General features: G+C 37.5%; 1 protein-coding gene across 1 annotated transcript in view; it reads left to right on the top strand.

The window, feature by feature from the left end:
• LOC132130651 (short transient receptor potential channel 5-like) overlaps positions 1-15,701 on the top strand; it is a 32,460-nt gene extending 16,759 nt beyond the window's left edge. Inside the window, exons 5-11 of the mRNA XM_059542423.1 lie at positions 813-952; positions 1,082-1,404; positions 2,989-3,184; positions 6,017-6,223; positions 11,057-11,098; positions 12,377-12,466; positions 13,296-15,701. Of these exons, the coding sequence (XP_059398406.1) occupies positions 813-952; positions 1,082-1,404; positions 2,989-3,184; positions 6,017-6,223; positions 11,057-11,098; positions 12,377-12,466; positions 13,296-14,117 (1,820 nt within the window). The 3' untranslated portion in view covers positions 14,118-15,701. The remainder of the gene's footprint in view (positions 1-812; positions 953-1,081; positions 1,405-2,988; positions 3,185-6,016; positions 6,224-11,056; positions 11,099-12,376; positions 12,467-13,295) is intronic.
• Positions 15,702-15,855: the final 154 nt, after the last annotated feature.

Below are 15,855 nucleotides of genomic sequence, written 5' to 3'. Positions count from 1 at the left end.
TTTAGAACACTTTCATGCAGAATATTTTCAATCCCCAAGTAGAAAATAAAGTGGGTGGACACTGTTGTGTTAGAATTGTGTTAAGCGTAAAAATATCCATTTATCTCAAATAATGAAGAAATTCTGATCTGTAACATTCATTTAGTTTCATTTCTCATTTCTCATTTCTCAAGCAGTAAAACAGTTCGACTGCACAGGAAATAGATACGGTAGTGGTCTTATCCCTCTCATGATGTAAATGAAAACTCATAATCATAATTTATTGACCTCAAGACAAAAGCAGAGGAAATCATATTTCAAGCCCCCAGTTCAGGATTGATTACACCAGGGCTCAATCATAATTGCTTGAGGTTTTCTCTCAAAGAAAACACAAGCCCAGAAGTAGACACAAGTGGAGGCTTGAAACAAATGATCTGTAATGTGGAGGGCAGGTGCAATCAGCGAGAACGGAGTTTGCTTTATTTCTGTGAATATGAGCCCTAGGCAGTGAAGCAATGAAAATGTATGTACAGTATAGCAGCTTAAACAATACCTGTTTGTTTTCTGCTTTCTTTTCCTGTATCTCTGTATTCATCAACTGTAAGTCACTTTGGATAAAATGTAAATGTAAAAAATTAATTTCAATTAATTAATTTTGGAGACATGTTAGGGGCAGGGTGGGACAATTTTCCAGGGTTTATTATTATTTTCTTATCTTAACAACGCATTTAGTAACTTCAAATGATTTTTTGTTTACCTTACCATATATGGGGTTATGTAGTGAAAGTGGAGGATCTGCACTTTTTGTACTGTTTTCATTTTGGCCCTTGCAGGCTTCATGTGGGCGGAGATTAAAGAGATGTGGGATGGCGGTTTCACAGAGTACGTCCATGACTGGTGGAACCTAATGGATTTTGCGATGAACTCCCTCTACCTGGCCACTATATCTCTTAAAATTGTGGCCTACTTTAAGGTTGATACCAGCATTTTTATGAAAAAGATTTGATACCATTACAGAAGACCACTTGTAAATAGTTTCAGCTTGTAGTTCCAGGAACTAGAACCGTCTTCATTTATCTCTCTTATCTTCTCTCTTCATCAGTACAACAGCTCTCGTCCTCGTGTGGAGTGGGAGATGTGGCACCCTACGCTCATCGCAGAGGCTCTCTTCGCCATCGCCAACATCTTCAGCTCTCTGCGTCTCATCTCTCTGTTCACCGCCAACTCTCACTTGGGCCCACTGCAGATCTCTCTCGGCCGCATGCTGCTGGACATCCTCAAGTTCCTTTTCATCTACTGTCTGGTGCTGCTGGCCTTCGCCAACGGCCTCAACCAGCTCTACTTCTACTATGAGACGAATGCGTCTGAAGAGCCCAACCACTGCAAAGGGATCCGTTGTGAGAAACAGAACAATGCCTTCTCTACGTGAGACAAATACATTTTGAAGTTCTTTATGCTAGCTAGCCACACCTATATTTGCATAGGTTCTTCATGTACATTTTTTTATCAATAATCTAGAGATAAAATGTATGTAAGTTTAAATTCGCAGTCATCTAAACTTTAAACAGCAGATGAAGAACTTTCATACATCAAAATCAGTATTTTGTAAAAAAAATAATTCTGATTAGGTAAAATGATTGTGCTCCTATAGTTTGAATTATTTTTTTTATTTATTTACTTATTTTTTTGCATGACACATCTCTTTCGGCATTAACCTGAACATAAGCATGTGTTTCACGCATCATAGAACAGAAGAGTGGCTCTCAGGAGTGTGTGTCACATGCTTTTAATTGTCCTGGCAAAAACATCCTGAATCCATCAAGTAAAAATCAGTCTACGGGCTTTCATAGACTAACTAGGAAGTCAGACTAAGGTCTCGTTTTTTAAGTTTTGTTATAGGCAATAAAAAGACATTAATACATTAAAATCGTACATATAGCCCCTTTAAGAAGAGTACTTGTGCTTTAAAAGTATAAGTGCAAACTGAATATAATGTTTTTGGACACTTAACTGCATGTAATTTGCAATTAAATAGAGTCAGACGTAAAAAACGTCCTGCGTGTTGAGGACTTAAGACATTAAATGACAATGACACAGCTCAACAGTCAAGGTCCCTGCTTGGGTTTGCAGTAGCAGAGGTCTTATAGCTTTGATAATAATCAAAATAAATGAACTATGATGCACATATTACAAAACCCCAACCGACACTTTGGTCAACTTGATCAATGATTATAATGTGGCCAAGGTGTCACACTCAGTGTAATACCGACCTCCTGCAGAGGTCAAAATGAGAAAGAAATGAGAGCGGAAACGAGAGTGGAAATGGTTATGATCTTCCTGAAATTTCACATCATAGCATGAGCCTTGCAGAATCGTTTGAGCTCAGAAGACAAAGACAAATTTATGGAGCAGCGTGGCATCCATCAACTGTTGTTGTGTAATGACGAGAATCTGTTGCTCAAGGCTGCGCAGTAATAATGTGTTCAAAAATGGGAAGAGATTTCAATGAGAACAACATATTTCCGCACTACTCATGGGAGGGCTAATATTTGATTTGTTCAAAGTAAAAACAGTCAGGAGAAAAAAAATACAACCCAATTTTTCTTCTCTGTTTTTCCACAGAGTTTTTCATTCATTCAGTGTATAATAGGAGGAACTATTTTAATTGAATTCGCTGTTCACCATTTGAAATTAATGAAATCTATCTATCTATCTATCTATCCATCCATCCATCCATCCATCCATCCATCCATCCATCTAAAAACAACAACAACTACAACAAAAGGTGCATATTTTTACAAGTTGCAGGCTGTTGATAAAATGGCTTAAAACCATTCCAATTCAGTTTCCCAATTAAATTCTAATTTTCCTATATAAATCACTATGTGTGTATATAGTTATGTGTGTATGTTATGTGTGTGTTTGGGAGAATTATGGAGATTTATGGAGACGATGGACAATTCTTGCTTTGCTTTTTACTTTATTCCCCCTCTCTCTTTGACTTCTCAGGCTATTTGAAACTCTCCAGTCTCTCTTCTGGTCTGTGTTTGGGCTGCTGAATCTGTACGTTACCAATGTGAAGGCTCGTCATGAGTTTACCGAGTTTGTGGGGGCCACCATGTTCGGCACTTATAATGTCATCTCACTGGTGGTGCTGCTGAACATGCTCATCGCTATGATGAACAACTCTTACCAACTCATTGCTGTAAGTGCCATCAGATACTTCCACCTCAATCCTTTGGTATTGAAAGAAGGTTTGAGAGTGTTAGAGCGACTTAATTTCTAAAATCAGTTGTAAGCAAGCCCTCTTTAAATTGGCCAGAAAGGTTCAAATTCACTAAAAATGAAATTGCAAACAGTATTTTAGCGCAAAAACCACTTGCAATGAGTTTGACCACATGCTCACTGTTCTAATTGAGTACATTTGCTAGGAGTACATTTGCTAGGTATAAATAATATCCTGCTAAAAATAACATTTTATGCCAGCCTAAGATTGGCTTGCTGTTATTGGCTGGATCAATCTGGTCTAAATCTTAACCTGGCCAAGATGGTATTTAGCAAGTTTAGCTGGACGATCAACTGAAAAGTGACTAAAATCAGTCAACAGACCAGCCTGACCAGGCTAGGTTACTAAATAAAACCTTTAAAGATAAGGAACATGATAATGTGCCTTACTGATCAAATTGTATTGTATTGTATTGTATTTGTGCAATTAACATTGTGCTATGAAAAATAAGAGTGTCCATGAACAAAATCTAGTTTAAAACATGTGCCAAGCTATTAAAGGGTTAGTTCACCCAGATAGCAAAATTATGTAATTAATAACTTACCCTCATGTTGTTTCAAACCCGAGAGACCACGGTTCATCTTTGGAACACAGTTTAAGATATTTTAGATTTAGTCCGAGAGCTCTCAGTCCCTCCATTGAAACTGTGTGTACGGTATACTGTCCATGTCCAGAAAGGTAAGAAAAACATCATCAAAGTAGTCCATGTGACATCAGAGGGTCAGTTAGAATTTTTTGAAGCATCGAAAATACATTTTGGTCCAAAAATAGCAAAAACGACGACTTTATTCAGCATTGTCTTCTCTTCCGTGTCTGTTGTGTGAGAGAGTTCAAAACAAAGCAGTTTGTGATATCCGGTTCGCGAACGAATCAATCAGTTCACCAAATTGGACTGAATTGTTTTAAACGGTTCGCATCTCCAATACGCATTAATCCACAAATGACTTAAGCTGTTAACTTTTTTAATGTGGCTGACACTCCCTCTGAGTTCAAACAAACCAATATCCCGGAGTAATTCATGCACTCAAACAGTACACTGACTGAACTGCTGTGAAGAGAGAACTGAAGATGAACACCGAGCCGAGCCAGATAACGAACAACAGACTGACTCGTTCACGAGTCAAGAACCGTTTCTGTCAGACACGTCCGATACGAGAACCGAGGAGCTGATGATACTGCGCATGTGTGATTCAGTGTGAAGCAGACCGACACACAGAGCGTCTGAACTGAACTGATTCTTTTGGTGATTGATTCTGAACTGATTCTGTGCTAATGTTATGAGCGCGGGTAAACCGAAGGCTTGAATGAAGGGCAATCATCGCCAATGACGCCATTACGTCAAGCGCAAAAGAACCGGTGAACTGTTTTCTTCAACCGTTTTATTGAATCGAACTGTCCGAAAGAACTACTGGTGATCCGAAAACCAATGCAACCAGTTCTTGACTCGTGAACGAGTCATTATCTGGCTCAGCTCGGTGTTCATCTTCAGTTCTCTCTTCACAGCAGTTCAGTCAGTGTACTGTTTGAGTAAATGAATTACTCCGGGATATTGGTTTGTTTGAACTCCGAGGGAGTGTCAGCCACATTAAAAAAGTTAACAGCTTAAGTCATTTGTGGATTAATGCGTATTAGAGATGCGAACCATTTAAAACGATTCAGTTCGATTTGGTGAACTGAATGATTCGTTCACGAACCGGATATCCAGACTGCTTTGTTTTGAACTCTCTCACACAACAGACACGGAAGAGAAGACAATGCTGAATAAAGTTTTTGCTATTTTTGGACCAAAATGTATTTTCGATGCTTCAAAAAATTCTAACTGACCCTCTGATGTCACATGGACTACTTTGATGATGTTTTTCTTACCTTTCTGGACATGAAAAGTATACCGTACACACAGCTTCAATGGTGGGACTGAGAGCTCTCGGACTAAATCTAAAATATCTTAAACTGTGTTCCAAAGATAAACGGAGGTCTTACGGGTTTGGAACAACATGAGGGTAAGTTATTAATTACATAATTTTACTCTCTGGGTGAACTAACCCTTTAATATTCTTCCTGTTCTTTGTGTGTGGTTATGGTTTTGAAAAACTTTCATATAAAAAAATAATAAAAAAAAGAGAGAGAGAGAAAAGTTTACATTTAATGTCTAACCAATAAATAATTTTTATTTTTATTTTTTAATAAAAATCATGAATTATTCATACATAAATCAGTTGTGGTAAGTTGCACCACATTACATTTTTAATGCTCTACAAATGTCTTGTCATAAAAAAAATATGATATTATTTGATATCAAGAGTCTTGATTTCTGACAATCATGAGGGTCGTTAGGGGCCCCGTCTATGATATATTTTCCAGTTTTATGTTTAAACGTGTTCTTGATGTGAATGTTTAATATTCCTACATTACATAATGTTTTTGTGTATGTATTGAATATTAAATACATTAGTATCTTACTAACAGACCTTCATATTTTAGTAGTTTTGTTACAGCCAGATGGGCTCATAATCTGTGTATTTTTCAACATGTTAGTTTTGTGCTTATATAAGCTGCATTTAGAGGCATTTTCACCCCTGCTTGTGTCTCACAATGGGAACTGTTTTCCAAGTAAACACAATTCTGAATAAGCGCACATCATCCAGTCCCAAGATGAGTTTTGCAGTAACAAAAGCCAGTCTGGGACACTGTCCCAATTGGCACTTTCAGCACTGTCCTCCATCCAACTGTCTGTCTCTTTCTCTGCTGTAGGATCACGCCGACATTGAGTGGAAATTTGCTCGTACCAAGCTGTGGATGAGCTACTTTGATGAGGGAGGGACGTTACCACCACCTTTCAACATCATACCCAGTCCAAAATCTGTGTGGTACCTGTGTGTGTGGCTGCACTGCCTTCTGTGTGGACATGGAGAGCCTAGGCATAAGGAGTGTAAACACGAAAGCCTCAAAGAGTTCACGGTAATGCACTGTGTGCTTTCATTCTGTGTGCGCGTGGGTGGCATTATAGCTGTCATTATGAACAGTGATTTTTTGAAGAATCACTAGAAATAGTGAAGACACATCTGCTCGTCCTTTGTTAACTCTGTATTGCAACCACCCTGGAGTTCCTTAAGGCACGTCAGTTCATAAGGAAGCCATATTTATAATACATCACTATTAACTATAACATATTTCAAAGCAGAAAGTTTCATCATAATTAGTGCTTCTTTAGCTCACATCACTAATTCTAGACTCAAGGCAGTATCGCACTAGTAAAGTTTTGATTGATGAAGATTGTATTCAAGGTAAAGATGTTTATAGTGCCATACAGGAGTCGTACATTAGGTGCAAGTGTATCTTTTATTATTGATGCCTTAATGAACCGTGGTCACTATAACATCACATTTCTGCTTGAACACAGTTAATTTGTCAAAATTAATGTGCAGCGAGTTTTATAATAATGGATGCTCTTCGAAGAAGCGTGTTTTGGAGCAGTTTGTGTGGATCAGGTGTTTATGGGCATCAGACGCTCCAAATGCAGACACAATCGCACGTCCTGATTTTGCTGAGTTAGATGAGTTACATTTTACTCCAAAAATATATTCTTGACCATATCCCTACACCTAAACCTAACCCTAACCATGAGTAATCCCTAAAATCAGAGGAAATGATAGATGAATGATACTGATACTGATGTACAAGCACCAAACAGTGATTTTAAGCATAAACTTCACAAAATCTATAAACTGGTTCTTCAAATCTGATTGGTTAATCACAATGTTGTTCCAGGGACAACAAAGATGTTGTCCCAGGAACATGTCTCACTTGGTAAAATCAGGTTCTGCGACATGATCATGTGTTCTGACAGAGAGGTCTTGCTTGGTATGGCAGGTTGACTTTTGCTTATCTTACTGTATAATTGAGATTTACGTAGTTTACTTTTAAGTACTTTTAAGTTGTAAAGAATATCTGCTGTGATATTTTTGCGAAGTGTGTTTGACCCTAAATGTTTGTAATTTGAAAATATGAAAATGCATACAATATTTACAAGCAAGTGCAAGAGACAGTGCCGTTATGGTAGAGTAGGATATTTAATAATAGTGGCGTTAGATACACACATAAGAGAAAGAGAAGCGCTTTCAACTCATTGAACAATTAATAAACAACATATTCTTTAATCCTAACAGAAATTAAATCAAGAGCCGGGAGTTATTTTCTCTGTCTTGTTGTCTGATCACAATTAAGGATATAGACAGCAGCAGGTATGTTAGGCTGCTGTCACTTTAAGATGCATATATGGATCCAATATATCTATCCATATTTCATTTAATTTCTTATGTTCACAACCGACTGTGTTTACGTGAATACCTTCAAGCATGTCTGTGGTTTATATTGTCATTCATGTTTCTTTATTGCTTCAGCATGTCCATAATTATGCAGTCCTATGAAACAATATGTTGTCATACTGCCTAGTCCTACTCAAGAGGATGGCTCAAGTGATTTCACTGTCAACAATGAAGATTAAGTCATAAAAATATATAAAGGGTTAGTTCACTCTAGAATCAAAATTCATCCATCTTCTACTCAGCCTCGAAGCATCCTAGGTGTATGTGACTTTCCTCTTTCAGAATAATCCAATTGAAGTTATATTAAAAATTGTCCTTGCTCTTCCAAGCCTTTTAAATGGGGTAAGCGGGTGTTTGTTGTCAACTGTTCAGAAGACGTGAAATTAAGTGCGCATCTTTAATAAAACATCCCTCACACTGCTCCGGGGGATAAATAAAGGCCCCCTGTAGCGAATCCATGCGGTTTTTGTAAGATAAACAACTTAATAAACACTTTTCTTCTAACATCTGCTGAATGCTGGGAACCGGAAGACATGCAGGCGGAAGATGGAAGACATATGCATCAAGCGTGTGCCTCTGGGAAATGTAGGAGCAAAGGAAACAGAGTTTCCTTACTTTAGCTAAGGAAAACAAGTCTCCTCTTGGGTTATTTCGAAATCCTCCAACGTTTGTCTTTACAATTCCTTGTTTTCTGCCTCTAATTCGTGACCACCATTTTGTTTTGTTATCTTGCCATGCTCGTCACTAACCACACAGCACTGATGAACTACAACATCCGCCTGCATGTCTTCCGGTTCCCCACGGTCAGCAGAAGTGAGAAAAAAAGTGTTTATTACGTTTGAAATCTGGATATTTATCTTTCAAAAACACATGGATTCGCTACAGGGGGCATTTATCCACCCAACAGAGCAGTGTGAGGGATGTTTTTATTACAGATGTGCGCACTTAATTTCATGTCTTCTGAACAGTTGACAACAACTGTGGCCATTAAGTGAACTGCATCCAGCAACTTAATGCTTGTGCTTGTGCACACATGCCATACTTAAGCGACGGATGGCCAAAACAGTGAGTGAACGTGACATCACGTAAAACAGAGAAAGTTCATTTAATTTACACGGTTTCCTTTGCATTTTCCCAGCAAAACTGCCCGAGTCCCTCACATAAAAATCAGTCAACAGGTTTTGTCTAGTTTTTAAGTTTCGTTACATGCTTTGACACGTTGGCAATAAAAAAGTTTAAATAAAACACTTTAAAATGCTTTCGTATAGACCCTTAAAAATGAATTAAAATAACTTTAAAAATAACTTTATCTAGCAAGCAAATTCATAAGTTCTAGAGCGGCACAGCTATTTACAGATCGCTTTCTTGTTTCCTGTAATGACATTCAGTGAGCAATATCTGATATATTATATATTTTAGTACATACTAAACCAGCACCAAAGCACTGAGCACCAAAACAGCTTCTTTTTTTTTTCTTTTCTTCAGTTGGATTAATGTGTGAATTATGGCTCCAACAGGATGAAATATGATACACTTGCATCCAGCCAAAAACTGTGATAGGCTATAGTTGATAGTCAGGGGAGAGTCTAGGATTTTTTCAAAAAGGAGGGGGGGGGGGGGGGGGTAATAGATCAGAACATATACAATTTATATTCACTTTTCAGAAATAAAAAAAACTGTAATAAATAAAAGAATCCAATCTGTGAATAGATTACAATTTATTACAACCGATTGATGAACTGATAAGTGGCACTTGATGGTCATCAGAAGATGTGTGTGTGATAGATATTAGTCAAATTATACGTAAGAAACGGTTTAACATGTGGTGAATGAAGTTCGAGGCTGTGGCGGTCATGTTTTTTCTCCCTCCGTATAAGTATGAGTGGATCATCTATGCCTCAAGCTGTGAATCTGCACGACCAACTTTAGCCCGTGGCAAAATCTGTTGGAAAATCTTTCACCCTCACACAGAATTTAAGTTTGTATGGCTTCTTATTGAATGAACTGGCATTTGCTTGGGAAAATTCACTGAATAATGATGACACCCTCAGCAGCTTCATTCACTCAAGAAAGAGTTTATTTCATTTTTTACACTGACGTAGTCAAGATTTTCACAATGTTTGACTGTACTTTAAAAAAAAACATTTTAAAGTGTGACCTCTCAGAATGGCCTACTAACATCTGAAAAATATATTAAAGCCAAAAAAAGATGAATCGTGCACATTTTAATGATGATAATAATAGCAATACTTTTAACATTAAGGATACTAATAAATCTTCAGAAATCCTAAATTGCCTTTTAAATGGTTTCAAGGATGTCCTATCATTAAATAATGTTTGGATTTAACCTGCCAGGGTTTGTCTATTTGGCATCCAGCCTCAAGTTGCCCTATAGGCCGATATTGGTTGCTAGGCAACCCCGCTTCAACCATACCCATTCCCCTGCCATCTTTCTATCAGTTGAACTTCTCTCCTCTGTGAGGTGGGCTCTACTGTTTCTGCAAGCGCGCTCACCCAAATTCTCCCACACAGCACATGGAGCACACAGTTTTGGGTTTGACAATTATGTATAATGCTATCATTTATTTTTGAATTTGTAACTGCCATTGCAGTGAAGAATAGGCATGTCAAATGCTTTCAGAAGGCTTCAGGTCATTTCAAGGGACAGTTTATGTGAAAATGAAAATTTTGACATCATTGATTCATCCTCATGTAGTATCAAACCTGTACGAATTTTTATTCCATGCAACACAAAATGAGAAATTTTAAAAGAATGTGCTGGTTGCTTTTCATACAGTTAGAATAAATGGGGACTAAAGCTGTCCAGCCTTTTAAAGGTGAAAAGGTATTATGTGTTTTCAGAAGGCTTTCAGAAGTCACATGGACCTTATGATACCCCTTTTCAAAGTTTCAAATTTATGTATACTTTTCATTGTCATACATAAAAAAAATAAAAAATAAAAAAAGATAATTGACTTCAAACACTATATTTTGTGTTCCACGGAAGTCAGTCAAGCAGGTTTGGAACCATATGAATGTTTATAAATGACCGTTTACATTTTTTTGGTGAACTATTCAGGGATGTTATCATAAAACTAAAACCGTTGAGAAAACTTTTTAAGAAATATAACGCACAGATTTTTTAAAATTATTATTTTATTTTAGCTACTTACCAACAATTTCCATTTTTGTTTAGTTTAACTTAAAGTGCTTAAATATTTAAAACAAACAAATAAATTAAAAACTAAATGAATAAAAACCATATGGACATTCAAAAGATAATTAAAATGACAAAAATAAAAAAATTCTAAATATTAACAATAACTATAATAGTATATCAATTATACTCAAATAAAAGTAACTGGAACTACTTTGTGATAACTAGTTCAAACTATTCACCATTGGATCATAAGTATTACATAATGCCACATATTTGCTGTTGAAATCTGTTGTCTTTATGTTTCAGGAAAGGCATGCCGATAACCTCATTCAGAACCAGCACTACCAGGTAATGGTGTTTGGCCGTACACATCACACTTTGGCATCCATTTTGTTGGATTCAAACCTTGCTTTTAATATGTTAACAATTCCAACAGTTTATTTAAATGAGAAAACAAACATTAGCCTATGGGCATCATGCATATTAATGAGTTATTAGAGCATTGCACATTGTATAATTTGCATGTCTTTTTGTAAATAACAGTTCTAGGCACTTACAAAGAGAAAAATCATGTAATGTACAGTAGGTGGGATTTTAAAGCAGTTTGAAATAAATAGTGCACAATCACACCGAAACTAAATATTATGTTAATTAGTTAATCAATGCATATTCATTACTTGCTCTAATTGCACTACACCCTGTCCTGCTTTGAACTTTATAACCACCGGATCCCTGCTGATTACTAAGGCATTAATACACAGAGTGCAGCAACCTCTGGTGCAGGTAACAACACTAACGAACATCTATTATGAGAGAACACAGCTGCCGCTAAATATTGCAACGTGAGATTTCATAAAGGGAACACAGGCAGGAACTTCAAGCTATACTCACACTTGTCTCATTTGTTTGCTTATATTTTTTTATTTGTGGAATACCAAAGTAGACATTTTGGAAGAATTTTACTTAGTCCTGTACACTCACCTCATATACGTTTTTTTTGCATACTACTGTATGTAGGGAAGTATGTGATTTCGCATTGGAATCAACAGTAGTGGTCATATGATGCTTTTGATACAGTTTTTTTTTTTTTTTTAGCTTGACAGCTGTGCTCATTGTATTTAAAGAGCTGTGTGATGATTGTTCAAAATCTCATATTTTATGTTCTATGAAAAAATACAGATGAATAAATTATGACAATTTTGGGGTGACTGATTCCTTTAAGCGGGGTGTTTTGTAAGTGAGAGGTTGTATATAATTGCTACAGACAAATATTTCTGCCATAGCGGATATTGCAATATGTATTTTGTTGTTGTGCGTAGTGGGTTTTGAGAGCCACTGCTGGCTCATTCTTTATTGGATATGCAAATAAATGCTAATGAATGCACATCCAGATTTTCATCTCCAGTTATAATGCATACGTCATGAATATGATTTTCACCGCTTATTAAACTGGAATCACAAAATATGCACATGCCAATTACATTCAAAGCCCATCACCATATCTCAACCCACCCGAGAATATATCTTCACCTCCTTTGTGGAGGAGAACATGGTTATTTGTAGATCAGAAGGTAATATGTCAAGAAAAATTTATTGAAGTTTGTCCTGTTTGTGGCTGTTTTTTAGGAGGTGATCAGAAACTTAGTAAAGCGATATGTTGCAGCCATGATACGCAGCGCCAAAACAGAAGAAGGGCTGACAGAGGAGAACTTCAAGGTATGAAGATTTTTTTAGTCACCTCTATATAATCACTTACTGAGGCCATAATGATCTCAGTTGCATTCGTAAAGTGTTAAAATTTTTTATCCAAATGTAGCAATGTTTGTCATGCAGTTTTGATGGTTACATGTGGTAGAAACACACTTTCGACGTGAATACTAATGAAATAATGTTGAGTAGAATAAATGAACATTGGATTCAGGGCTGCAAATGATCTTATTTCTAAATAATCTATGGTCTTCTGAAGAAATAAGCTGAATTGCTACAAAAGACATCAGTATTTGATACATATTAGTTGCCATTATTATGTTAAATATATTAATATTGTTTATTATTAACATGAATAAAAAGAGTTTATTAGCCTAATTGTACACTGTTTAAAGTGCAATACAGCAACTTCTGTAAATATTTATTTTGGCTTGGGTGCGATCGCAGATGTAATATTCACCTTATTAAATCTAAATAGTCTAAATAGCTATTACCCTTTAGGACCTTAAAGTGCAAAGTGTACTAGCCAATAACACAATAGGACAAAACAAGTAATTTCACATTAATCCAATTTCCAACCTGTATGCAACAGGACATTTTGTTGGTTGCTAAGTTTTCATTTTGTGATGCCATCATTTCCTGTATATTAAACCTCAGACATTTGGGGAGAGACTGATTACGGAAGATGATAAACTCCAGATATGACTCACCCCTAAAGTCAGCAAGGCAAACCATAAGAAGCAAAAGTCATGAAGATAGTCATAACGTTAGAATATTTCCAGTAATTAGGTGGTCTCGTTTACGCTCTGGTAATTGAATTCATTTTCTCCGCATTCAGGAAGTTAAGCAGGACATCTCCAGCTTCCGCTACGAGGTTCTTGACCTGCTGGGCAACCGTAAACCACCACGCCGCACATACTCTTCTAGTAGCGAGGCCACTCAGCAGGACGAAACAGCTGAGTCTGAGGAAGAGGAGGACGGGGAGGATAGGCTCAGAGGACCTGGATATGGGGATGGGGGAGAGTCATCTAGATCTAAAGCATCTACGTCCTTCTCCCAATGTTACAGGAGAAACAGAGAGTCCCAGTTCAGTGTATCAGCTCTTTTCAAGTCCATGTCGGGACCAGTCAGAGGCAGACCAGAAAGCAATGGCTTGAGAAACAACATATCCCACTCGGCTGCATTTGTGCGGACCAGCAGCCGCCTGCAGCGCTTTTCGTGTTCCAAGAAAAACTCTTTGAAACGCTTGGAGATGCTAATGTCCCGTATGAACGGACACATCCCTGACCAACAGGCAGAGACCAAGGGAGATCAACAGTCTGCATACAGCATCTCAAACAGCGTACCACAAACGTCTTGGCAAGGTCCCCAGGTGTTGTTGAAGGTAACACAGAGCGAGTTGCACCTGCACACATTGGGACTGGGACCACCAGAGACTGAACAGAACCCAATGCAGGCCATATCCCAACGGACAAACAGCAGGGACAGTCTCCTCCTCCAGCCACCCAGCCACTCGCTGCACTCTGCTTCCAGTCTGACCGCCTCCAGTGTCCAGCTCCTGGCCTCCAGTGATTATCTGTGCCACGACTGGGTGGGACCCTGTGACAGTTTGGGCCCCTCCAGCTGGGAACAAGAGGAGTCGGTTACGACAAAGCTGTAGATGCGAAGTCAGTTCATTAAAGTTTCACAGCTTAAGGCAGGGGTCTCCAAAACTGCCCCTGGAGAGCTACCGTGCTACAGATTTCAGCTCCAACCCCAATCAAACACACGTGAACTAGCTAAACAAAGTGTTCAGAGTTACTTGACAATTACAGGCAGTTGTGTTGGAACTGACATCTGCAGGAGTAGCTCTCCAAGGAGCAGGGTTGGAGATCCCTGGCTTAAGGCGACTAGTTCAAAGCTTCAACAGCAGTGAAGGGCATATGACACTCATACTTCAGCATCTTCATGCTTTGCACACATTGGGCCTTATTCACAAAATCAGAGCAGCACGAATTGTGTAAAAACATTCGTAAAACATCAATGCAAGTGTCTGGTAGACCATTTATGTAACGCCTAAGCAAACGATTTGGAAAATGTGTTCCTTGATTGAAGCCACTTGGAATTTACATTCAAAGGTGAAGCATGTAATTTATTTGCGAAAAAAAAAAAAAAATATATATATATATATATAATGCTCAACACTCCCCTTTCTGCAATTGATTGGATCCTAAAAATTAAAGCAAAATCGCAGACTGCATCTGAAATCACATACTTTTCCTTCCTATATAGTAGACAAAAGGCTCTGAAGTATGTATCCAATGGACACTTTACTATGCCATGAGGGCACGGGAGAGCAGTGAAGCAACGTAACTGATGGAAAGGTTACATGAACATACACACATTCATACTACATAGAATGTACTTTTTGAATGTTTAAAAAGTTATTACATATTCAAAAGTGTCAACTTGGAGAGTATGCGATTTTAGAGGCTGCCATGATCTATGCATAGGTGTAGTATTAATACTATTCGTACATACTACATTTACCATGTTGGCATTGTCATGTGACCTACAACATCAGTCATTTTGATTCCCCAATATTGACGAATACTCTCACATGGCTTTATGGGGTAGTAAAACGTCTCTGCAATCTGTTTTTTTTTTTTACATACTGTTTTATGAATTCTACGAATTTGGTTAGTGATAATTTGACGTACTATGTTTCGCATACTATTAGCAGGGAAAGCATGTCCCGATGAGGGGATTGTGTTACACTTTTCAGGTAATCAACCTATGAATATCGTAAGCCAAATTTTCATTACAGGGAATATTCAGATAAATAAAACGTCTGGAATTCACCCCCTAGTGGCAGTTGTAATGAACATTTATCCTCACCATGGCGGAAAATGAATAATCAAATATAAACAATAGCTAGCTATGCATATAGGGCAAATGACTACCAATTCTTTTGGAACAGACAAAACAAATACAAAATTTTTATTAATAATTGTATTCCTTATTGCATTTTACAACTATTAAGTGTGTAAGAGTTACGCTGTACACTGGTTTCATTAAATTCAGGTTAGCATGTTACATGCGGTCTAATATCTCAAGTTCAAAATTAATACATCCAAAACTTGAATCGGATCTCAAACATAACACATCCGCATATGATCCCATGAGCCTATGTGTCTCTACATAGGAAATAAATGAATTCCAGTCTATCAGACATCATTTATTATGTGCAGTGCAAAGGTGGCTTTACTCATAGTTGACTCTGCATATGAAGCATCTAAAGAGAGAGACATTTCACCTTTAAATGTAAACTTAATATTGGCTCTGTTGGCACCTTCTGTGGTTTTATCAGAATTTTTGGTTCATTTTATTTGAATTCCGTGCAAAATTATGTCGGAAAA

The sequence above is a fragment of the Carassius carassius genome, chromosome 47 (assembly GCF_963082965.1).
Source record: "Carassius carassius chromosome 47, fCarCar2.1, whole genome shotgun sequence".
NCBI classification, from domain to species: Eukaryota; Metazoa; Chordata; class Actinopteri; order Cypriniformes; family Cyprinidae; genus Carassius; species Carassius carassius.
The sequence above is the reverse complement of the archived record's forward strand: the minus strand, read 5'-3'. Positions and strand labels throughout refer to the sequence as shown.